At 41.4% G+C, this 24,324-nt stretch overlaps 2 protein-coding genes across 3 annotated transcripts in view; both read right to left on the bottom strand.

Moving 5' to 3' along the window:
- map3k15 (mitogen-activated protein kinase kinase kinase 15) overlaps positions 1 to 2,767 on the bottom strand; it is a gene marked incomplete in the record, with an annotated part of 44,422 nt that extends 41,655 nt beyond the window's left edge. Inside the window, 1 exon segment of the mRNA XM_024280197.2 lies at positions 2,114 to 2,767. Coding sequence (XP_024135965.1) covers positions 2,114 to 2,411 — 298 coding nt within the window.
- A 1,101-nt stretch (positions 2,768 to 3,868) lies between these two features.
- Positions 3,869 to 24,324, bottom strand: part of sh3kbp1 (SH3-domain kinase binding protein 1) — a gene marked incomplete at its 5' end in the record, with an annotated part of 30,696 nt that continues 10,240 nt past the window's right edge. The window contains 16 exon segments of one of the 2 annotated variants that reach the window (XM_024279937.2): positions 3,869 to 6,876; positions 6,986 to 7,049; positions 7,121 to 7,341; positions 7,700 to 7,831; positions 9,863 to 9,969; positions 10,051 to 10,121; positions 10,214 to 10,349; positions 10,865 to 10,936; positions 11,019 to 11,070; positions 11,141 to 11,236; positions 11,310 to 11,404; positions 12,690 to 12,759; positions 16,470 to 16,559; positions 19,530 to 19,606; positions 19,679 to 19,820; positions 20,409 to 20,515. In XM_024279937.2, the coding sequence (XP_024135705.1) occupies positions 6,838 to 6,876; positions 6,986 to 7,049; positions 7,121 to 7,341; positions 7,700 to 7,831; positions 9,863 to 9,969; positions 10,051 to 10,121; positions 10,214 to 10,349; positions 10,865 to 10,936; positions 11,019 to 11,070; positions 11,141 to 11,236; positions 11,310 to 11,404; positions 12,690 to 12,759; positions 16,470 to 16,559; positions 19,530 to 19,606; positions 19,679 to 19,820; positions 20,409 to 20,515 (1,571 nt within the window). 2 annotated transcript variants of the gene reach the window in all.

Here is a 24,324-nt window from a genome sequence, read left to right as displayed (position 1 = left end):
GTGCGCTTGCTGTTCTGAACGTCGGGGGTCCGCAGCTCTCGGGACGCGGCGCCGGATGCGAGCCGGTACCACCAGACGTGGTACTGGATGCGAACCGGAGCTGGGTTAGAGTGCAGGAGCTCTCCAGGTCCTAGCGCCGGCCGGATTTAGCTCGCAGCTAAACCCGCCCGTGATCTAGTGAGAGCAGCCGGTGAGTTAAAGGGCGGGACGCCCGCGCGTGCGGTATGGAAAGGCACGTATGAGAAAACCCGCGATTAATGCGTCAAAAAAATTGTCGTCGTCAAGCACATGTCAGATTAACGCGTTTTTAACGCGACAAATCTGACAGCCCTTTTCTTTTCTTTAAATCCACAGTTATCTTAAACAATCTCAAATTGAGCATTTCTGGTAGAAATCATGTGTAGATGTGGCTCACAGGAGAGACACAAACATCCATTCTGAAGACTGCAGAAGTTTAGTCTTTCAAACATGTAAGTTACTTTTACTTCCTATTTCAACAACAAAGAATAACTATAATAGTCCTCAAGCTGAAACTGTCTGGTGGAAAGACAAAGACAGGTACATATTTGTCCAGAAATGTAATCAAAGTGAAAACTTAGAAAACATTTTTAAATAAAATTGGCTGCTAAACGAAACGGAAGTAGATTTTACTGAATGGTGGGATGGAAACTTTTAGTTTGTTATTATTTCACCACAAAATCAGAGAGATCAGGCTAACTGATGGATTAGGAATGGACATTGTTCATTTTCATGTCAAAACAGATTAAAATAACTTCCTGTTATGTTGTTTTACTTTCCCAGCAGAATTATGAACAAAGTTTTGTTTATTTAGGCCAAAAACCAAAGAGGTCAGCAGATAAAAGAGTGGTTAGAACAGAAGTGGTTTCATATTTCTCCTTTCATATGCACTCAAACTCCTCTATGGATTTAGAAATAACTATAAAACATTTTTGATTCTTTTTAGCAAAAAGAATTCAATGTTTTACAAATAATATTAAAGGTTTCCTCTTCTAAAAAATCTAATCAGAGAGTACAGTTTTGATTCCTGTAGAAACTGATCAGAAACTGGATGATAGCAGGTAAACAACACCTGGATTAAACAACACTTGGTTCAAACAACACTTGGACTAAAATAAACTTAGACTAAATGAAAATGGACTAAACAACACCTGAATTTAACGACACCTAGACACCTGGAATAAAATACCACCTGGACTAAACACCACCTGGGCTAAACACCACCTGGACTAAACAACACATGGACTAAACAACACCTGGACTAAGCACCACCTGGGCTAAACAACACCTGGACTAAACAACACCTGGGTTAAACAACACCTGGACTAAACAACACATGGACTAAACAACACCTGGAGTAAACACCACCACCTGGGCTAAACAACACCTGGACTAAACACCGCCTGCACTAAACAACACCTGGACTAAACGACACCTGGAGTAAACACCACCTGGGCTAAACGCCAACACCTGGACTAAACACCACCTGGACTAAAATACCACCTGGACTAAACAACAACACCTGGACTAAACAACAACACCTGGAATAAAATACCACCTGGACTAAACAACAACACCTGGACTAAACAACAACACCTGGAATAAAATACCACCTGGACTAAACACCACCTGGGCTAAACAACACCTGGACTAAACAACACCTGGAGTAAACACCAACACCTGGACTAAACAACAACACCTGGACTAAACAACACCTGGACTAAACACCACCTGGACTAAACAACACCTGGAGTAAACACCAACACCTGGACTAAACAACAACACCTGGACTAAACAACACCTGGACTAAACAACACCTGGACTAAACACCACCTGGACTAAACGACACCTGGACTAAACACCAACACCTGGATTAACAACACAGACGTTTGACTGCTGCTCAACGCAGATTCTTTTTCACAATAATATTCATGATCTGAAGTTCAAAACTCAAGTCTTTTTTTCCATCACTCCTAAAACAGATTCGGACTCGTGACGTCACATGCAGAAACCTACAGCCGCCGTGAAAAACAAGTTGGAGCGTCACGTGATCGCGGTCTCTTTAAAGTTGTGTTGGGGCGCGCTCCGCACCGACCTGCATCGTAGAACGTGTCCAGCACCGACGTCTCCCCGAAGTCCAGCCTCCCGAAGGTGACGGTGGTGAGCAGCGCGCTCTCCGCGTCGCACGCGCGCTGCAGGCTGTGCAGCGCGCCGGACTCCGGGCTGCTGGCCATCACCGCCTTCAGCCCGTCGTTCAGCACGTACACCACCCGCAGGGAGCGCTGCCTGGGCGGGGGACCGGGGCTACACGCGTCCACGCGCTCCAGCACGCACACGCCGGGAGAATGCTCCCCGACCATGTCTGCGCCCTGCGCGCTCTGGCCCGGCTCCATGGCGGTGACTGCGCTATTTACCGGCTCCCGGTCCTCCTCTCCGCTCCTGCTGCTCCTCACTGGACACGCGCGCGCCGTCTGAGTTTGTGCTGCCGCGTGTCCGCCTCATTAACTCCCATCAGCTGTGATTATCCCGCACCAGTACGCCCGCGTGCGCTTACCAGATCTCTCCGGCTTGCGCTCAATCCAAAAGTGAAACTGGGTTGTCTAACGGCAGACTAACCGGTCCCGGCCACGGCGGACATGTTTCTCGGTGGTCTAAAAATAAAACGCCCCTTTGCCGCTCACGCGCGGCGCGCGCTCTTAAATCAGAATAACTTTTCAAGTCTTTCCAGTTGTGGTTCCTAAATGAAACAGAAGAGCTTGGGCTGCAGAAAGTCCAAACCCGACACCCCGCACGCGTCTGCGCGTGCCTGACGAAGCCGGTTACCAGGCGTCAGGGTTCAGCCTCTGAAGAGACAGAAGCTGCAGGGGTGTCCTCTTCTGCAGGACAGCAGGTGGTTCCAGTCCTGCAGAAGCGTCAGATGGAAGACAGACAGCAGAACACCGAAACCACAGAAGAAACAAAACAAACAAACAGTAAATGTGTTTCTGTCGTTAAGTTTGGTTCATCTTAAAGCATCTTTGTGGTTGAAGAAACTAAAGTTAGGCTGAGTCTGTTTTCATGTTACTCCCTTCAGCATGTTTCTGATCAGCGCTTAATACTAAAAGCGTCTGTTTTCCTTCTTCGAGACGACCAGGTAAGAGAAGATGTTTTTTCACAAACTTCATCTTAAGTGATTCGTTTATCACTGTTTGAGTTAATTTATTTTAATCTAATCATTTACAACTTTATAATCTGCATTTCTATTGATATTTTCTTCAGTGAATATGACTACACATTTGTTTCCAGTTCTCCGTTTTTGCGTTTAGCTCCAGAATCTCTGCTTGAGAAAGTGATTTAAATTTTATAAATTATTATTTGAAAGTTCTAATACCTTTATGACCACATGGAAACCACCGAAGAACATCTGTGCCAAAATAAGATGTGAAGCCAAACGAATAACTGAAGGAATCTATAAAGAGAATTTTGCCTCCAGATTGTCCCGAGAGGCTCAAATCAGCTGTTTTTGTTTACTCTACAACAGCTAATCATGAAAATATGAACAGGTTAATTCCCAGATGTTCTGCAAAGCTTCCTGACCTCATTAGACGGCCTGAAGCGATTCACAGTCATTCGCTCATTCACACAATGATAGCGAACTCTGGTGCCGACCTTTAACCTCTGGGAGCGATGTGGGCTTCAGCCCAAAGACACTTCCACTCTCGTTGGGCTCATAGTGGGTTTTTCTCTGATGTCACATCTGGTAAAGAACACGTTTCTGCAATAGTTTACGTCTTCGCTTCTGCTTTTCCAACTCCTTTCAGTCTGCTCAGTTTTTTTATTCGATTTGCACTCAATAAAAACAGTTCAAACATACAGTACACAATAGCGTCTTTATTACATTAAAATATAAAAGTATATATATTTATCAGAATCCTGGACAGAAAGGCAAGAACCACTTGCAGCCTCAGTCTTTGCAGTTTTCTCCGTCATACCAAATACAGGAAGAAAAGAGAAGAAATGCAGACTTGGAATCAAAAACAGGAAGGCAACAGTGACAGGATGCCAGAGATTCTGTGCACATTTCAGGGGAGGGGCTAACACACAGTCACACATGCATGTGATGAAATCTCCACCAGTGAGGACTTGACTACATTCCATGAAGCTGACTTTCACCGGCATCACCGTCCATCTCTGCTGAAGGCATTTCAAAATAAAAGCGTGGAGAGAGCATGAATGTAGGCAGTACATTACACACTGTTTTCAGTTTAGTTCAGGAAATGGTTTGTGCTGTTTATGCTGCAAATAAAATGCTAATAATGTAAACATAAAACAACATTTTCAAATGGGACTTGTCCTCCACATTTATAAAGGACCATGCTTGCATCAGAAATGCAAAAGACTGTCATGTTCCTCAGTAAATATGGATGTGAAGTGACAGAACACTTAAACTAGTAAAACTCCACTTATGCAAATAATTAGATACAATCAGGATAACATTTTTAAAAATAATTTTAAATTACATTTTAGAACCAGTAGAGTCAAATCATCTAAAAAAATCTCGAAATCTGATGTTTGAGTCCAAGATGTCCTTTGAAAGAAGTTCTCATTATCAGGCTGACAGTCAAAATCCATCTGAGCAGAACCTAAACCACATCCCCACATGGTACTGGAACATATCTAAACTTCACACGCTAAAAGAAGACAATGTCTCTTAAATCAAAGATTCCAAGAAATGATGGAAGAGCTGATGAAGAACTTTCAGATAAAAACAAAGATTTTGGTAAATTAACCCTTCAAATGACATAAAAAACAGTGTTTGAAGTACAAATGAACTCAGCCAAAGAAGTATCCAACCAAAGGTCAATGTTGGAGGTGTGATAGTCATGGTTCTGTTGTGATTCTGTGCTTGTAAGCCTTAAATACCCCCTTTGTCCTTATCATTAGAATACATCAAAAACATCAATTTTGTCATAAATGATAAACAAAAACGGGTTGCTGCCAAGATTAGATGACGCTCTCACATCAGCAGGAGCTTCTTTCCTGTCTGTATGTTTATGATGTAGCAGAAACACTGAGAAAGGTAAACCCACAAACAAAGACGGTCTGACCGCAGCTCACATTTCCATTCAGGTAGAAACTAAACCATCTCCAGCTTTCCTTCAAACATGCTGCAGCCGTTTCACTGATGTTCTAAAGGCACTTGATTCCTTCATTCACCCTTCTATGACATCTGCAAAAATATGCAGGAACTCTGAACAACCAAAGTGGGTCAGCACAAATTAACACTAAAGGTTGAAATATTATTCAGAATTTAAATTTGCAAATCAACGCTAGAAACTCTTGCAGAAAATGATGCAAGTTTTGCGTTCTACTCAGTAGAAAAGACTGTGTGCAGTTAAGAAAGAACCACAACATCAATCCCTCGATAGATCACTTAATCAATGTCACTAAAATCAACCTGTTTAGATTTGAAATCAAGTCTGTAATTGAAGTTTATTCTGTTGTTGCTTTTATCCTAATCTATTTTTACTTACTTCTACCATTTTTTAACCAGACTTTTTCTTCCATTAGCAGCAACTGCTTGAAATGTCTTTGCTATTTCAATAAACAGAATCAAATGTGTTTGTGAGTGAAAGCTAAAAACAATGACAGGAAAAAGGAGGTAAGAAGAAGTTTTGCACCTTAGGAACATAGAGCTAACATTCTAGGCTACATCGATTCCTAACATAACTTATGGATTTCTCTCTTTTTTTTTAAACAACAGTGACAAGCACCGAAAACACGTCATGCAAAACTCTTTTCTATATCATCTTTGTAACTTTCCTAAACCTGGTCTGTGTTCTTCTTGATGGTGAGCATCGCCTGCTACATTCTGAGGCTTAAAGATGCAGACACGTGATAAGACTGTGTTCATGGGAAAAGGCTGGCACCAGTTTCCCCTGGGATTGATAAAGTGTTAGTTTGGTTTCAACACAGAGAGACTTTTTAAAAAGAGACATTAGGTGACAGAAACTCTATATGCTGATGTGATGTAGAAAGGTCTACTTCACTCTCAGTAGATTCTATTAAAAGAGCTCTTTGTAGCTGTAGTAGCAGTACTTTGCAGTGAGTACTTCAGTAAGTACTTCAGAAAACTTGGAAGTTTTCTATTCCTACATTTCCATCATTTTCCAAGAAACTGAAGATTTATTCAGACCACCTAAAGTCTCCTGCAAAAGAATGTTGAATAAAGAAATTATCGACATTTCCTCATATTTATGGAACAAATATAAGCTGGTCTGAATAAGCAAAAACTTAAAAGTAGCCTTTCTATCTTCATAAATCCTATTTAGTTCTGTTGGAAAACACATCCAGTCCCAAGAAAAGTCCCACAACGGAAACAAAATGTATTGAAAATAGTTTTCTGAATGTCCCCATTTTGAGTCCTCACAAGGCAGGAAAGCAAACACTCACACACACACGGACAGGAAGTGAAGGCCGCAGAGTGGACTTAGAGCAGCACAGAGGTCATCGGAAGGTCATCTCCACCCTCTTCTAGTACCAGCCATGTTGCTGTGGCTCTGTTCTTTTTCTGTGACCGTCACGACACACAGGAGGAAGCCGGGTCCATCAGCACCAGTGACAGCAAGCCCCGGAGACAAAGCAGAAAACCCAAAACTGAGCTTCTTTAGAGGAGAAATGAAGAAGTTGAGACTGGATAAGGCGGCATCACAAGGGGAGAAGGTGACCCACTCCATGGTGCCAAACATCTGCTCTTCCTGATGATCATTTGGCACAAACTTTTGGCTAAAGTGTCAAAACCGACAGTGAGAACACTTTAAAACGTGGATGCTTTGGTCCTCATTTGGACAAGCTCTTCTTTATGTGATCTACCTCCACCTGAGAAACACAAACAAGAGCGCAGTGGGGTTTGTTGTTTTGGTTTTGGATCACATGACTGATTAACAAATGTTTCATAAAATGGGATCAATGCTTTCTGAAGTCAAACCTGTAAACTAAGTCGCATTCTCTTCTCCTCGTCCAGAGCGTTGGTCAGCTCTTTCATCTCCTGCCTGAGATAAACAGGATTTGAGAGTAATCAGGGAAAACACAAACACCTGTAGTGGAACCGGGAACATCTTACCTGTGCTGAATCTTTAGCAAATCGATGGAGGCTCTTAAGTCTTTCAGCTGATGCCTGAGTTCCTCCAGCGTCAGTGGCGTCAGAGGGGAGTGCCGGCGCTCCGGAGAAGGGCTCGCACCCATGGAGGAAGACGGAGAGACGGGACGATGGCTGGAGCTGGGAGGGGTCAGGATGGAGGGCTTGGAGGGTGCCAGTTTACCATCAGGTCCTGTTGGCATCAGCTGGACAACACAAAGACATCTAAACTCACATAATCCCAGATATAATCCTATATGTTAATCCAGCTGCTCTCGAAAGGTCATTTATAGCTTTGGGGCAAACATTTTTTTAAAAATACACAATCTTTCATTAAATTTAAATTTGATGAATATTTGAAACAAAAAACTCTGAAAAAAATAATCAAATGAGTGAAGAGAAAAATCAGATTGAAGTTTCATATTTTGCAGTTAATGAAAAGATCTATTCTTTAAAAAAAAAATCACCTGTAGTTTTTTAATCCAACAATAATAATAAGACTAGTAAATGTGTGTAGCATGCTGCCATCTGCTGGTAAAACAGTGAAAGGTGTCGTGAACGTACAGGGATGACTGGGACACCTTTCCTCAGGGAACCGTCCAGAGGTTTGTGGGAGATGGACTCCTGCTCCTCCTTCACTCGGTCCTTTCTGTCCTCCACTGAGGGGGAGCCCAGGTCTATGCTGGACATGGAGGACTGTTGGAAAGTCACAAGATCAGAAAAGACCTAACCACAAAAAGACTTGACGGTGGAGCAGTCCTAACCGTGGAAAAGATGTTTTGCTCAAAGCATGTAAGTTTAAAAGGTCATATTAAATGTCATGTAATGCATTTTTAAATGTTTTTGCAGACACATTGCTGCTGTTTTTAGCAGCACTCAAGAAAACTTCCCATGTTTCTGTAAATTTATCCAGGTGATTCATCACACAGCCAGCAGAGAGCAGTGTAGGACTGCTGGCCCCAAACCAGAATTTCTCCAGCTTGTAGTAAACTATATTACCAAAAGTATTGTCTGACCTGCATTGACTCACATCTGAACTGCAGTACCATCCTATCCCATAACCCATAGAGTTCAATATGATGTCAGTATTCCTTCTGCAGATAGATCATCTCTTCTGGAAGACTGTCCACAGGTAGAGGAGAGTTTCAGGAATTCTGGATCATTCTTCTAGAAGCTCATTGTTCAGGTCACACACTGATGTTGGTGGAGAAGGCCTGGCTCTCAGTCTCTGCTCTAATTCATCCCAAAGACTCAGGACTCTGTCCAGTCCAGACCCTGTCCTCCATGTCTTTATGGACCTTCCTTTGTGCTCTGGTCACAGTCATGTTGGAAGAGGAAGGCCCACTCCAAACTGTTCCTACAAGGTTGGAGCATGGAATTGTCCAAAATGTTTCATTCAAAGTTCCTTTAACTGGAACTAAGGGGCCTGAAGAACAAGCCCACACCATCATTCCTCCTCCACCAATGCAGTCTGAAATGTCCCGTTCTCCTACAACCTCCAAACCCAGACGGTCCATCAGATTTCCAGATGGAGAAGTGTGATTCCTCCCTCCAGAGAAGGGGTCTCCACTGCTCTAGAGTCCAGTGACGGCGTGCTTTAACCACAGCATCCACGCTTTGCATTGATGCAGCTGCTACCATGGAAACCCATTCCATGAATCTCTCTGTGTACTGTACTTATGCTGATCTGAAGGTCACATGGAGCTTGGAGCTCTGCAGCAGGAAGTCTATGATCTCTTTGACCTTCAGCATCACCGACCCCTCATCCTCAGTTTACGTGGTCGACCACTTGGTGTCTGAGCTGCTGTTGTTCTAAACTCTTCCATCTTGTTCTGGTAGAGCTGACAGTCGACTGTGGAATATTTAGGACATTTCTCCACTGGATTTGTTGTATCCTATGACAGTTCCACAGTTCACTGAGATCCTGAGAGCAGAACATCCTTGAACTGATGTTTGTAAAAACAGTCTGCATGTCTAAGGGCTGATTTATACACCTGAGGCCGGACAGGTGATTAGGACACCTGATTCTGATCATTTGGATGGGTGAGTCAATACTTTTGGTAATAGTGTATTTGTTAGTGAACGTTTTGTTTATTGTTATACATATACATTAGAAAAGTTCTGGGGTTTTATTGTAACTGAGGGTCTAGTTAAAATCTAAAAACTAATTGTAGCAGTTTTTTTGTACCAATATTATCTCTGAAAATGACCTCCAGTGCTGTTCTTCAATTTCATTGACGTTTTTTTTTTTTTTTAGATTTGGAGGTTTTGCTCGGTGTAAATCTCCGTTCTACCCTTTAGTCCAAGCCCTTATTTCATTCCTTTATGAATACGAGCAGGACTGAGGGGAGGAGCCTCACAGCCTTCTAAATCTTTCAGTGGCTATTTTTGAAATAAAATTAATTTGAAATTCAAATTAATTTTATTACTAAAACACATTTCATGCAAAAACAGCTCAAGGTGCTGTACATAAAAACAAACATAAAGACAATTTTCACTGGGGTGGGTCTTTAGGACTCTGTTCATGAATAAGGAAGACTTGACGTTTATAGAAGGCTGGTTTAAACAGACGATGATGAGTGTCTTCTATGGTTAATGTTTGGAGTGCCGTCTCACTGTCTGACATTTCCAACCTTCCTTCCTTCAGAAAGACTGGGGCTAAAAACAAAGGATTGGAACACAGACAGAAGTACAGCAGTTGGACTTTCTGATCATCTTAACACTCACAGCTGAGATGACCTGTGAGCGCGGCCGGCGGTCGGTAACTCTTGGTCTCGATGCCGTTGGGTGACTCAGCTTTTCCGTAGTCAGGACAACTGCATCCAGGTCTACAGCTGCGCAGACACACAGGAACAAACGTGGTTCATGCGTCTGTACCGACTGTCACTGCCGATGCTCCGGTCACTCAAACTCACCGGTGTCATGTAGCCTGTCAGGGCCAGAATCTGGGGTTGAAGCCCCACCCTCAGATTTGGGGGTTTCACACCTATGCAGGTAAACCATACAACAACATTAAGCTCTGCACACCCAGGGGGATTTGGAGGTTTTCAGGCAGTGCATGTATGAGTAAGTACTGACGCCAGTGATGGCGGTCTCTCAGGGCGCCGTGGAGGATGGGAGGAAGAGGAGCAGCTCGACTTGGTGGGGAGAGATTTCTTGGAGAGGAAAGATGGAAGGGAGGGCTTTGGGATATCTCCAACCTTCATCTCTTCACCTACATAATGTGAGAGCCACAAAGCAGTGTGAGGAATGTGGGACACTGAAACCAGCATCATGAGGACAGAAGGAGCAGAAGCAGAGTTTGACCTCTGAGGAGTAAGAAGGAGGAAGTGGAGCAAAAAAGGAAGGCCTCAAAATGCTAAAGGAGAAACAGGCAAAGTCGTGACAGGAAGGGACGGGAGGAGGATTTTCAAGATTACGTTTTTGCTGAAAGTCAGTCAAAAAAAGGTCTATTAACTCATGGGGTTTGTTCCTCATCCTGAAGAACATCCAGTGCAGCTTACAGTAGAACTTCCTGCTGCGTATTTCACTTTCAGACTAACAGACTACAGAGACAGTGTGTCTCACACCAGCAATGCTTTAGAGTCTGCAGCTTCCTGTTCTTTCTGCACAGACCATGACATGCTCTTTCAATCAAAGCCTGCGGTTCTGAAGCAGAGAAAGCTGTGCTGTAAGAAGAAGCTCGTCTTTCCTTTCTGGTTGCAAAGCTGACCCTCTAAAGGACGTTACCTCGATCTGGGTCTCTTTGCGGCAGGTGTTCGGGCCGCTCAGGGGGAGCCTTCTTCACTTCACTTTTTTTCTCTAAAGATTAAATTTGAGAAGTTTCTGCAAACGATGACCTTCTGTTTCTGTCATAGAATATAGAAAAAGAGTGAGCAGTTACCCATGGAGTGCTTGGCGGATGGTGCGGTGGGAGGAGGCGGTTTCTTTGGTCTCTAGAATCAAACAGAAAAAATAAATCCATGACAGTCTCCAGGCTTCTCAGGGTCTAGTTGGCAGCAATACCTCTTTCTCAGCTTCTATCAGCTTCACAAAGTTGTCTGGGAAAACGCCTTGCTTTCCTCCAAACTCCCCCATCCACCAGCCGGCGTCGGCACAGTCCTGGACGAGGCCGATTCAAAAGTTGGATGAGTTTGTTTAGAGACAGACATCCACACAGGTCAACACTTCTCACCTTGGTGATGATGTTGATGATCTCTCCCTCTTTCAGGGTCAGCTCGTCTTCATTTTGAGCTTCATATGGAAAAAGCACTTTGCACTGCTCCCGCCCTGACACACAACCACAGTCATGATGAATAAATGTGCGGAGCAAAAGCACCCACTGGTCTGGTGGGGCAAACATGAGTCAAAGCCGGAGCTACTCGTGTTTAAAATACAGTGAGGCGAAGAAGTATTTCAACATCCTCCCTCTTAGAAATCATGGAGCAATCTGAAATCTTCATCTTAGTTGTATGTCCACTGTGAGAGACATCATCTGAAAAAAAAACATTTGGAAATCCCACTGACTGATTAAAAAAAATGTATGGCACCACTACAAAGACGTATTTGAACCCGCCTCTCAGCCAGGATTGTCAATTGGTTACTTGGGAATTGTCGATGAGAATTGCATATAACTTGTTTTAAATTAAAATCTTTTTACTTTCTTTTAATTTTATTTTAATGATCACATTTTTACTATTTCTTTTGATTGTTTCTTTTAATGTTTTATGTAAAGCACTTTGAATTGTCTCTGTACATGAAATGTGCTATACAAATAAACTTGCCTTGCCTATAACTGAATTATAGGTGAAAAAACACCTCCATACTTCAACTTTAGGGCAGTGGCCCCCCTGCCCCTGGGCCTCGGACCAGTACCGGTGCATGGGTACTTGGTTTATTTTCTGATCCTGAAGGAAGTTTTATTTTGGAAAAGTGACAGATTTTTTCACAACATTCGTCTCAGTGAATTCAGTTCAGTTTTATTTATATAGCCCAACATCACAAAACAGTTGTCTCAATGGGCTTCATACCAGTGATTGTACAACAACAAGAAGATAGTTGTAAAATATAATCAATAGCTGGTTGTTAAACTAAACTAAAAGCGTGACTTAAAGCGGCTGCCTGCATGGATTGCTGAGTTAGTACCCAAACCTAAAAGGCTAAGAAAGACAAAACAATAAAACATTTGGAAAGTTTCTTCCAGGAGAAAAGATCCAGAGAGGAAACCGAAGAAGAACCTTCAACTTCACAGAACAATAAATCTGCTGTTTACAGACTAACAGAGTTTTTCTCCACGTATGGAAATATTGAAACAGTTGTTCTCATGTAGCAAAGGCCGCTCTGGCTAATATTACAGACATGACTATTTCATCCACAGATAATAAAGTTGGACACATGGTGGATCCACGTTCATATAACATTTATAAATTACCAGTTTTATGATGGTTGTGTAATTTTATTGTTCTTTATTTATCCATCACTTCTTTAAAGTTGGACGTAGCTGAGGCTAGCGTAAGGTTGTTAGCCTCCACTTTGACATTAAAGGGAAGATCCAAGTGAAAATGATTTTTCTCACCTTTGGTTTTGGTCTCAGGCTCAGTCTTCATGGTTTCAGCTGCAACACTCTGAGCTTTTCCTTCTGCCACCTGATGAACAGAAATGTTCAACGTCTGAAACTTTCAAACAGAAGGCTTTCCTTTCACAGCTAAAGCAGCTGTTCTTCAGAGCATGCTGACATTTCTTCTGCATCAAAGAGTACAAGCATTTCCTGTTTTAGTCTTTTTTCTTTGGTTTTCAGGTTGTTTTACTAAGCTTAATCTGCAAGACTTTTCATCAACTTGTCAATAAACAGATTTTTAGCCCAAAATTATTTCTATCTGCTCAATGTTCCATCTTAAATTATCTTCCAGATATAGCAGCGTTACATAAAATATCACAACTGTGCATATTTTCATAGTGTTTCACAGTAAAACACCAAATACCTGTTGTAACACCTTCGTTAAAAAATACAAATAAAAAAAGCGAGACAAGCTCAGGTTTTGGATCAAATCAGAAACAAGATTAAATAAAGAGAAAGACACATTGATTTATTTATTTGAGTTTCCTAATTTCTTTTTTTTTTCTTTGTATGAATTCTGATGTAGACCTGTGAGGACTGGAACCATCCAGAGTAAACCTCGACTTCAACAACAGGAGCTGAGAGAGGTTCCAGCGCTCACATGATCCCAGCATTAGATCGTGGAGCTCATTAGATAGAACATTTAAACAATGTATAACTACTACTAAAATGGATGGATAGATGCTGTAACATCAGAATTATTATTTAGGGGTTAAGAAACTCATCCCGTTGTCTCTGTTGTATCTGCTTGTGGCTGATTGATATTCCTGATTGTACCATAAATAAAAAGTATTAATTTTGGGTTTGGCTGTTGTATATTCTTCATTAATTCTTTGTTTGGCTGAAGATTTGTTTTCCGGCTGAAAGTTGTTGAGGTCCTGAAAAGATAAGCAGGTTTTGATAAAGAGTATTTGTACCATTCAGATATAATGGTTCAGGTTGCAGAAATAGTGACATCAAACACATAAAAATGAAGAAAAGAAAATGACTGAGGTAAATATTAAGATCACACTCAAGTTTAAATCTATCTTTTAGCTTAAACAAGTGATTGAATTCTTCAGCTAATGCTTCAAGAAAAAGAGTTTCAAACTGAAAAAAGAAATCTGTTCAATTTTTTTTTGGGTACGCCTCTTTAGGGGCACAGCTCAGTCAGACAGAGACAAACCAGAAACCTATGAAAAGGACGGACACCAGCAAGTCCAGGAACAGATTATTGAACAGAACGTAGAAAACAGACAGAAAAAAAATAAAGCTGAAACATAAATGATGGAAAACCAAAATGGATTGAAAGAAACAAAAAAGGGGAGTTCAGTGACCTGGAGGACCATTGCCCCTCCGATGCTGTCTGCCTGTTCTCCAAACAACCTCCTAACAAAGTGGGAGGAGCTTGACAGACTGAAAAACTCCAGTCTCTCCACAAATGAAGCAGATGCAATGCTGTAGGTAATAGTGACTGTGGTTTCTCTGCTGAGGGGGATACCTGGACAGTGTTTGTGGAGCCAGGGTGGTTCCTCCACAGCAAAAAACACACACTGACAGTGGTAGTCTGTCCTGGACACACTCACGGCTCTGTTCTGCTAAGACCCGCCCCCCCCTCTAACCAGCCCCATGTGAAGCCACAAGCTGGGAGAAATATCCACAACATCTCATTCGCTGGAGCGCCGCAAACAAATCCACTATGAAAGACTCAGACACCAGAGACAGAACAATCCGCAGATCTGATACGTGTGTAAACATTTAGTACGAGGAAACAGACGGGCACACCAGAAATCAGGGTTTGATTCCCTGGGTGTAGTCTGCAGGCAAGACCAAAGTCCAAAGTCAGTCCTCGAGGGCCGTGTCCTACAGTCAACCAACCTGCCATTGAAGCTCCTTATTGGCTGAACACACCTGATCCAGGTAATCAGCAACAGATAAGACAGGATTCTGGAATACCAGCTGGAGGCCGGCCCTCGAGGCCTGACTTTGGACACTCCCGGTGTAGACACAAGAGGGCGTAAGTCCTCAGCCCGGGTCCATTCCAGGCTAGTGTCAGGAAGAGTCAAACCACCTGTGAGTGAAATCTAATCTGAATCTAATCTGTAAACCACAATTACACATTACACTTTTATTTTTTTGGTGAATTTAATCTTTTAACTGTATCACTGGCTTCAGGTAAAAACATCCAAAAAGACTCACAGTGAATCTGTTGGTTAAGTGATGTTTGCCTGTTTGTGGAAAGTTACATTTAATTGTTTGCAAATCCTTGAACCACGAAGTCTTTCTGCTTCAACCTCTAACCCTTTTGTTGCATAAAGCTCTGCAGGGAAGTGAAGAGTTTCGCTCAACGTTAGAGTTATTTAAGGCCATCCCTTCAGAAAAAAACCTCCTGCAACTCCTCTTTCCACGCTGACAGTCTTTTTCTGAGAAAAACAAATCTAAGAACCAGTAATTCATTTGACATTTTTGTTGAAATTGTGAAAACTTCTTGGAGGAGAGTTGAAATGCTTAATCATAAAACTCAAGTCCAGTTTCTATGCATTCGTTGAGACGTTTCGTCACTCAGAGCTCAATTTGTCATTTTGTTGAAGAGGGTCTGTGTAGCTACCACTCAACTCCTCACCATTCAGTAGTATTTATGTTTGTCTTGCACTCCTAAACCCTGCAAATCAAATCTACAGTTCTGAAGATAACTTTATGATTAGGATTTTCTTCCTGCTCAGACTCTTGTCTGAGTGATTATGAATCACTGCACAGAAAGAAGCACTAACTTCTTCTTTTTGTGTTCTGTGGAAACATCAACCCTAATGCTAATTCTATTTGGTTCTAACTGTCTCAGCTCTGAGTGACTGAGCCGGATGAAGACGCTGTTGCCTCCTCCAGGGCCTCATTAGGAAGCAGAACGGCTGTCACCATGAAGCAGCGAAGCCGCCTCCCCCTCAGCGGGCCCGGCGCACAAACATCCTTCAGACACACATCTGCAGACTCCACAGGAGACCGCCGTCTGAGCCTTTTGCTGCTGCTGCTTTCTCCAGTCTGGAACTCTGTCAGGCTCGTTTGGAAGAAGCAGATCTTCACAAACTGGGTGTTATCTGTGAGTCTAAGCTTCCTGATGGATCATTCAGATCCAAGTATTTCTTAACTGCAACATTCCCACAAAAGTAAAAAAAAATACTAGATGTTGACATTTATCATTTGTTCCTTTTTCTGTAATTTATCCATCAATTTCTAAACTCATTTAATATCTTTCAGTTGAACAGCTTTCATGTGGTATTTTCTGTCCATAAATTACACTTCTCTAAGTAGAAGTTTAAAAACTATAGCAATAAAAGCACTGAGGCAAAACCTAGAATCTCCGTCTAATAAAGTAAAAATTCCCCAAGAATGTAAAGCAGTTAGAGATAAAAAGGTGAAGGAAAGTCGGCCCTACCGCCCTGTCGCTCCAGTTCACCAGAGGCTCAGCTTTGCTGCATCAGCGCAGTCAGAGGAGAACATGTGAGTGCCGTCTCACCTCCCTCAGCTCGCTGCCTCGCTCTGCACCGCCACCACTTCTGCTTTGCTCGTGTGTGAGAACAATGAACCACTTCCTGCACTGTAACACTTGAACTGAGGAAGGGGAGGAGCCAAATCCCATTGAAAACCCCAAAAGCATCAAAGTATGAAATGAGGAACACTAGTTTGAATAAAACTAGGACAGATACCTGTTTTCCAAGTAAATGTTAAAGGGAGGTTTGGTTTTATGGAACTGCTGTGACTCACTTTGACTCCCTCCGAGTCCACGTCTATGGATCGAGGTCTTAGCTTGATCTGTTGGTCCTTGAAGATGTCCCCGAAGCCGAAGCCTTTGACCTGAATGACAGTTCCCAGACAGTCAATAATGTTTACAAGATTAATCACCCAAAGAAAAAATACTTTGACCTCCCATACACAACATTCATTTGATTCCACTTTACAAAGTTACAGCTTAATCTGATTTCCCATGAAACATGATTCTATTATATGTCAATGTATGTGCCCATTTTCCTTCTAAATCTGCTTTTTCTTTGTCACAAGAACTTATATTTCGCAAGAGTTTATATAAACGGATCAAATGTCAAACTCTTATAAAACAAAAGTATAAATTCCAGCATTAAACTTGAGAGAAATGCTGTTTTTTCTCCCTAAATGCAGTATACACAAGATTTTACTTCATCTTTTCAAGAATTGGACGTAACTGATTTTGTATTTAGTAGTGAAGATTAATTCAGCTTGAATTCTTTACATCCACCTCTATTCATAGCTTTATTTTTGGAGAAATTAACTGAATTCCATCAATAATCATACAGAAATATTTACTTATTTAACCTTTATTTTACTGCTTGATAACCTCCATTGGGAAGTCACTTCAATGGATTTCATTTTGCAAACATCTTAGTTGGTAAACAAGATTCTTTTGGCTCAGTTTTAAAGGACCTATACCATGCAAAACCAACTTTTGGAGGTTTTAAGTGTATTATATTGTTCATTCCTCACTGTAAAGAACCACAAAGTGGTATTTAGATCAGTTCATACATTTAAGAGTAATCCTCTAAAAACCTGTGCTCTCAGAACCAGCCCCTCCCATACCCACGAAAACGTCACGTGATGATGTCACAGAGTGAGACAGTCCTTTTCAGGAAGAGTCTGCACTGTTAGCTCCGCCCCCAGTCTAACACACACACGCACACACGCTTTCTCCACAAAGCTAGCAGCGAAAAATGCTAAAACCTTTAATTTAGATGCAGAATACTGTATATCTTCCAGTTTTGTTCTGTCTTCAATAAACTCCAAGTCTAACAGGTGTTTGTTGCTTTAGACGCGGGGCTCCTTTAAAGACCCCCCCCCCCTCCTCCCCCAGTCATGTTGTGAACCTGTGTAGTGATGGGCTGGGGGAAGGAGGTTTTTCGTGAAAGTGGGTGAAACCAAACCCGTTTCAAGAAGCAGGTTAAGCTGAGCTCAGAATCAATCACTATGGTAACTGAGTCTGTGAACGAAACCTGGTCGGTAGCAGGTTTTCTTCAGGAAACTTAGAGTTCTCTGCGGTCTCCGCCCCTTTTTAAAGTGAAAGATGTTCAAATATGAGTTCCTCATTAACATTTAGAGAATATTCACATTAGAGACGTCACGTTTCCACCACTCAGAGACCAGAATGACATGTTCATTCATAGAGGATCATGTAGAGAGGAGGCTGATTAATCCAGAGGAAATGTTATTTACGTCGGTAGAGGATTTGGAGGACACGAGTCGACTGACTGCAGTTTCCCCAATTCATTTTTATTTCAGCGATATTATAAATAGTGAGTTTTTCCAGGGACTCGCTATTAATGATACAGAGTTTTCTTTTCCTCATTTTCAACTCTTAACAATGGAAATCATTACATTTCAAACACCAGGAAGGCGTCTCAACTCATCTACCGTAAGGTCCTTGTGATAAATGTTAGCTCGGTTGTCATCAACGCTGCTTGCCACTGTGGAGTCTGAATCCCTGTATCAGAATATTTTTATATGCTTAAAAAAAAAACCCCAAAAACTTTTCAGCGAATATGTTTTAAGCCTCGAGAATTACAATTAAATAAATGCTTATTTTAACATATTCCAGGCAGCTACAGAGTTTCCTTTTAGCGTGCAGTGATATCCGTGTGTATGTGGGGGGTGGGGGGAGGAAAATGGTCATTCATGCGATTACGGAGATTACTGGTTAAAGAACCATTCCTTACTTAACAAGTGATGAAATAACCTTCCTGACATGATTATTTATTCATTATTTGAAATGATTCAAATGTAGTCGTACGCATCAACTCTACAGATATTTTCTCTCTCTGATTAGCTGTTGATCTTCATGATGAAAATGTGCTCATAGTCGCATATGCTTTCAGGAACTTATCAATTTCCGTAGCCGGAAGTAGAAAACCCAGCTGTTTGTTCCCGTTGCCATGGTGAATCCTGCTGTCTTTGCTCCATTGATCAGGGCTTTTAATGATGGCAACGCTCACACCTGATTCTGGTTCTGACAACTTCAAGTTGATTGAATCAAACATTTTCAGCTGTTCTGGAACCGAAAACCCTGAGTTTGGGAATTTAGAGTCCAGTGACTCTGAGTTCAGGTTTCAACTCTAAATTTGTTGAACCTGCTTCTTGAAACGGGCCCCTGGTCTACTAAAGACAGATATGTGGTATGTACATCCATCTTTGAAAACATTGGATGCCGTTGGTTTTCGTGGGAGAAACATGCTGCGGGCTCTAGGATGACGTCATGAAATGGGATCGAGGCGTTTTAGTTCCCGGTAGGAAAAAAGTAATATTGGTAATAGTAATATTTCATAAATAATGTGCTCTTTCGTGAGCCATATGTGATCATATATCTGGATGTAGCTTACTCTGACAGGCTTGACAAAAGCAAGGTAAAGGCTCTTTAGGTTAACATTTGAACAGAGATTATTTCAGGTTACCTGAAACAGCTGCTGCCATAAACTGTGGGAATAAAACTCTTCCTATAGCCAGCAGGTGGTGAGTTCAAGGTTTTCAGGTTTTTCTCACGGTAATGTTTAGCTTCTTGAAATACATCAGAAAGTGATTTCTGACGTGTTTATGAAGGTATTAACAAAAACATTCTGATTCTGCGTGGAATTCAAGAAAATGAAGCCTGTATTTAATGTAGCGCCTGAAGATGAGAGCGATTTCTGATCAGAATCCTGAAGACTTTGTCCTCTCAAATTCCTGATGTCACCAGTGTGGGCACAGAACAAGGATGGATGCGACAGTCAGAAGGCACTGGCATGTGAACATATGACTTTTAATGACCTTCTTGGGATGGATTTCTGACCCAGATTCTGACCGGCTGTCACCTCCATCACTTTCACTGCTGGGGCTGTCCTTACCTGGACAAACACAAACATTTTCAATTTGCTACAGAATTATTCAGAATTCAAAGTGTTGGTCTCAGTACACACTGGTCTGGCTGCGCCGTTCGTCCTGTGAGGTGGGCGTGTCAGCTGAAGGCGTGTCGGACTCTGCTGTTATCTCTCTGGTGAAGTTGGAGGGGAACATCCCCGTCTTCCCATGAAGGACCCCCTCCCACCAGCCCTCCTCCACCTGAAAGATTAGTTTTAAAGGTAAAATGAACCAGGTTCCCTCTGATGCAGGAGAAGAGATCTCCAGCAGAGGATTGTCTGGTTAGAAGAACTTGAAGAAGTTTTGCTTTAGGATCTTATCCGTATGGAATCCCACTGCTGCCACAGAAAGAAAGCTTGGACAAAATGTTCATTAAGGTTACAAACAATTTTATAATTTGCTTTATAAAATTCAAAAGTCAAGACATTTTATGATTTTTACTTATTGCCTCAGGAAATATTGTTCTCAACTTTCCTTGTTTTTGTATTTTTTTGCTGCTTTCAAAACAAACAAACTTCAGTCTATTTAGAAAATATCTAATAAATATGATCATAATTTCATTTTAAACTGTATTCTTTTTAAAATATTTATTTTTTAAGTTTCTTTTTTATTGCAAAAACGAAACAAAAAAAACTTAAGCAGAAGTTAAAATTTGTTCAATCATAAGTAAAACATGTTGGACTGTTAAGGCCTCTTTCTTCAGTTATCCAAGCTTATTATTGACCAAATTCTACATTTTTAAGGTTGTTGTCATGATCTGTGAAGTCCTCCCTCAGGATGAAGCCTTACCTCTGTAACAATTTCAATCACATCACCAACTTTCAGCTCCAGTTCGTCTTCATGTTGAGGTGCGTAGCTGAAAGCAGCTTTGCACCGGCGCTTCCGGATCTGTTCCCCTGCATCAGAAAAACATGCGAACACCCACACTGAAAATTACAGGACTTGATACTCAGCAGATGTGTCCTTCTGGTGGTGGGGGGAAGAAATGCTAAATAAGGCTTTACAACATTGGACCTGATGTCTGGCAATAACCCCCTCACTCATGGTGCAACAACACCAACAGAATTGAGTGTAACTCCCATAATGCACTCCTGCTGGGGGCGGGGTCACTACAGTATCTTTCAGATCTGAAAAATAAAAATGGGCTCTCTTCTCATGAGGAGAATTTTCTCCCTATGAGATCATGAGATCATTCACGCAGCGCTGTCACTGAGACCCCGCCCACTTGTAGAAATATTGCTGCTTCCTTTCAGTGAAACTTTATTGTTTACATAATAATTTCTGCTTCAGCCTTCATGAACAGTGGGTTTGAATTAATAACAAAATTAACTTTTCATGTGTCAAAACCATTTTTTAACTTAATAATTCCTGTGTTTTGAAACTGTTGCAGGTGAGATGACAGGTGTAGAGGTGTGATGGAACATGAGCATGTGCATGAAAGGGAAAAGCCCCGTTTTCCACACGTTGACGACCGCAGGGCTGGATTGTTGGTCATGTTTATGGTGTTGCTGATCTTTATGAAGTCATGTTTCCAAATGAGGATCTTTTGTACCGGACTTGTCAGTTTGGTCGTGTTTGTTGTCGCGGTGCTCGTCTTTACTGGACTGTCTCCAGTCTGTATGGGGATGTTTGTGGCTGAGCTGCTCCTGGTAGAAGAGATTCACTTTATTGTTCTATATGGGTTGGTTTTAGTTTTTCTCTTTTTACATTGAGATGTTTGTTTTTTTTGAGCTGGGACACAACAAAAGTGTTTCTTCTAAATAAAGCTGGATAGATAAGTTCAGTTTGTTGACTAACAACCAGCGAGAATTTCTTTCTATTCTGCCAAATTTCAATATAAAATATGAACAAGTTTCAACATTAAAACTACAGCAGATCACTTCTGCATTTACTGGGGATGAGCAAATAGAAGAATGACACTATTAAGTGAAAAAAATGTATATGACTATAATAAGCAAACAAACTGAAAATTAAAAACATAATTTTAAGAGCAATAAAAACACTATCACAGAATGAACGGACATTAAGTTACAGGCCTTTAAGACAAAAGAAAACCATTCTCATGGTTGTGAAGTTCTTGGAAATATTGATGGTATTTTGTTCTTATGTATCCAATCATATTACTGTAGTTATGAAATAGAAATATGCAGTACTTTTAGTTTCAGTTATAAAAGCACGTTTCTGAGCTAATGTCAGAAATGTTTAAAAATGTGATTTTGCCTCTTGACCGTGAATTAAATTAAATTTCAGATATTGTGAATGTTTTCTATATTTCTTTGCATTGGAGTTTGCATTATAGTTGGTGATAGTACAGTTGTTAAGGAGAACATTTCAGATTGGTGCTTCATGTCATAAATGTTGCTGACCGCTGCTCTAAACCGTTGTCCCGTCTGGTTCTGCAGTTGTTGGACACACTATGAACTCGGTCCACATCAGCTGTGGGGCCTTAATGTTTCACTCAAACTGTATATTTTTCCTGTTGTCCTCGGTGGTTTTCTAAATATGATAATGATGTTTTTAGAAAAATATAAAATCTGAGTCGTTTTCTAAGACATAGTCTCCGCAGAGCAGCAGGAGTTCATCAGAAATTCACTTCAGAGTTGTGGGTGGGACTGCTGGCACAAAAGCTAGCTTCTTCTAATTACCCATCAACCCTATGTTTGCACTCTGTGCTGCTTTACATCCCCTTCTAACCCCAAACTTAACAACAGAGTAACAAAAAACGTTGTGAGGAATATAATTTCTATCCAGCAGGACTGTTCTGATCCAGATTCCAGTTCAAAAACTTTGGCCCCGCCCATTGCAGTTGCTGCATCATAAACAAGCTTTTTCAGAACCAAATGTTTTCCTCTGCTACTAATCCATCACGATTTAAACAAAGAAAGACAGTTTTAGTCTTAAAACTTCTCCAAGAACAAGTTAAAAAGAGCATTTTCCCTGAAGTGGATCTTTATCTTGACCCTGCAGTTCTTCTTCTGTCCACAGGGCGTCACTCTTGTTCATCTTTACTTTAAAGAGAAACTCTTGGGGAGGGGTCATTATGTCTATGGGAGGGACTGTTTTGCACATTGAAAGGGTTTTTACCAGAGACTTTAGTGAAACACTATGGAGGCTGGAAAGAGCCAGTTTGAAATAAATATATTCACCATTAAATAAATAAATAAATGTGTCATTAATTTTTTAAAAGTGGCAATAAATAAATAAATGTTGAAATCAATGAATACATTTTGAAATAAATGTGGCATTAAAATATTAAAATGGAACATTTAAACATTTAATGACATATTCATTTATTTCATTGTCCCTTGTAGGTTAAAAGAGCCAAATTGAAATAAATAAATTTAATATGAAATACATAAATAAATGTGTCAATAATTATTTAAAAGTGGCATTAAATAAATAAAAGTTTAAATAAATGTTGAAATAAATGTGGCATTAAAACATGAAAAGAGCCATTAAAAAGCACTTTTTAACATTTCATAATATATTTATTTATTTCATGATTTAATGACACATTTCATGAAACAGGAAGTGGACACACCATTCAAATGCAATCTGTCAAACTCTGTCGTCAAACTCAGTGGGCGGGCCCAAATCTCATCATCAGCTGCTCAATTTCTCTGGCCTGCAGTGTTGCCAGATTGGGCGGTTTCCCGCCCAATCTGGGGGTTTTCGGTTCGAAATTTGCGGGCAAAATGGCTTTAGGCGGGTAGGTATATTTTGGGCGGGCTTAGGGTCGGTTCGGCGGTTTTTATTTCCTTATTATAAGAAAGTAGCGGACTTAGTTAAGCTGGGTGGCGATCAGACTTCCACTACTGTTCTATGTTCTGAGGCTCAGTGAACGCACCAGGAGGAGAAGCTTCATGGTCCTGGGCTCTGTCGTTGTTGAGGGGATTGCTGCCTCGCCTGCCAATAAATGTGTTCAAAAGCTTTGGGCTCGGTCTGGGAGGGGTTTTCTGTTAATTTTTTTTAGCGTGATGATCATTATATTGAGTGGTGTGTTTTGGCTGGTTTATACTTCCAACCGACTCGTAATCACTCAAGTTGTTGTGGTTGCGCGGAATTTGACACCTGCTGGTGACGTCACACACGACTGGAATTTTACACCCCGTGTGCAATAGCCGGCGGATCGCGTAATTTAACTTGAATTTATTTCAGCGATTGGAGTACGCGACTACGCAGAAAACTGTCCAGAAAAATATCTTTGAACATTGAAAATGATGAGTGTTACAGAATGGAGGCAATGTCCATAGAAGAACATTAGAATATTGCTCAATATGTAGAGTGTTTTTTTTCTGCAGAACCAAAAACTGTACGGCGACAGCGTACTTAATGATACCGATGAGAAGTGTCACGCTGTGCATTAAAGCCAGGAGCGCGCGCTTCTGCCTTCATTGAAGAATAAACTCCTTTTCAGCCGCTTCTTGGTACGGAGAAGTGAGGGAGCACGGACACGCACACCCTCCTCACTTCATGTCCGCACTTCCTCTCCGCGCTCCGTATAGGGCTCGGTCGCTGATGTGGGAACGCTCCCGTTCACACAATGCACTCAGGGTTATTTGGCGAGCTCCGTTCCCAGCCAGGTACTCTCCCATGCCGCACAAAAGCGGAAACTCTGTGGGGAAAGGATCCGGTGTTAACAACGGTGCCGCAGAAGTGGACGGAGAATACATTTTTATTTAGCGAACCTAACAAAAGTTCTTCG

Source organism: Oryzias melastigma, linkage group LG20 (assembly GCF_002922805.2).
Source record: "Oryzias melastigma strain HK-1 linkage group LG20, ASM292280v2, whole genome shotgun sequence".
NCBI lineage: Eukaryota > Metazoa > Chordata > Actinopteri > Beloniformes > Adrianichthyidae > Oryzias > Oryzias melastigma.
Note: the sequence above shows the minus strand (reverse complement) of the source record. Positions and strands in the feature narration are given on the sequence as shown.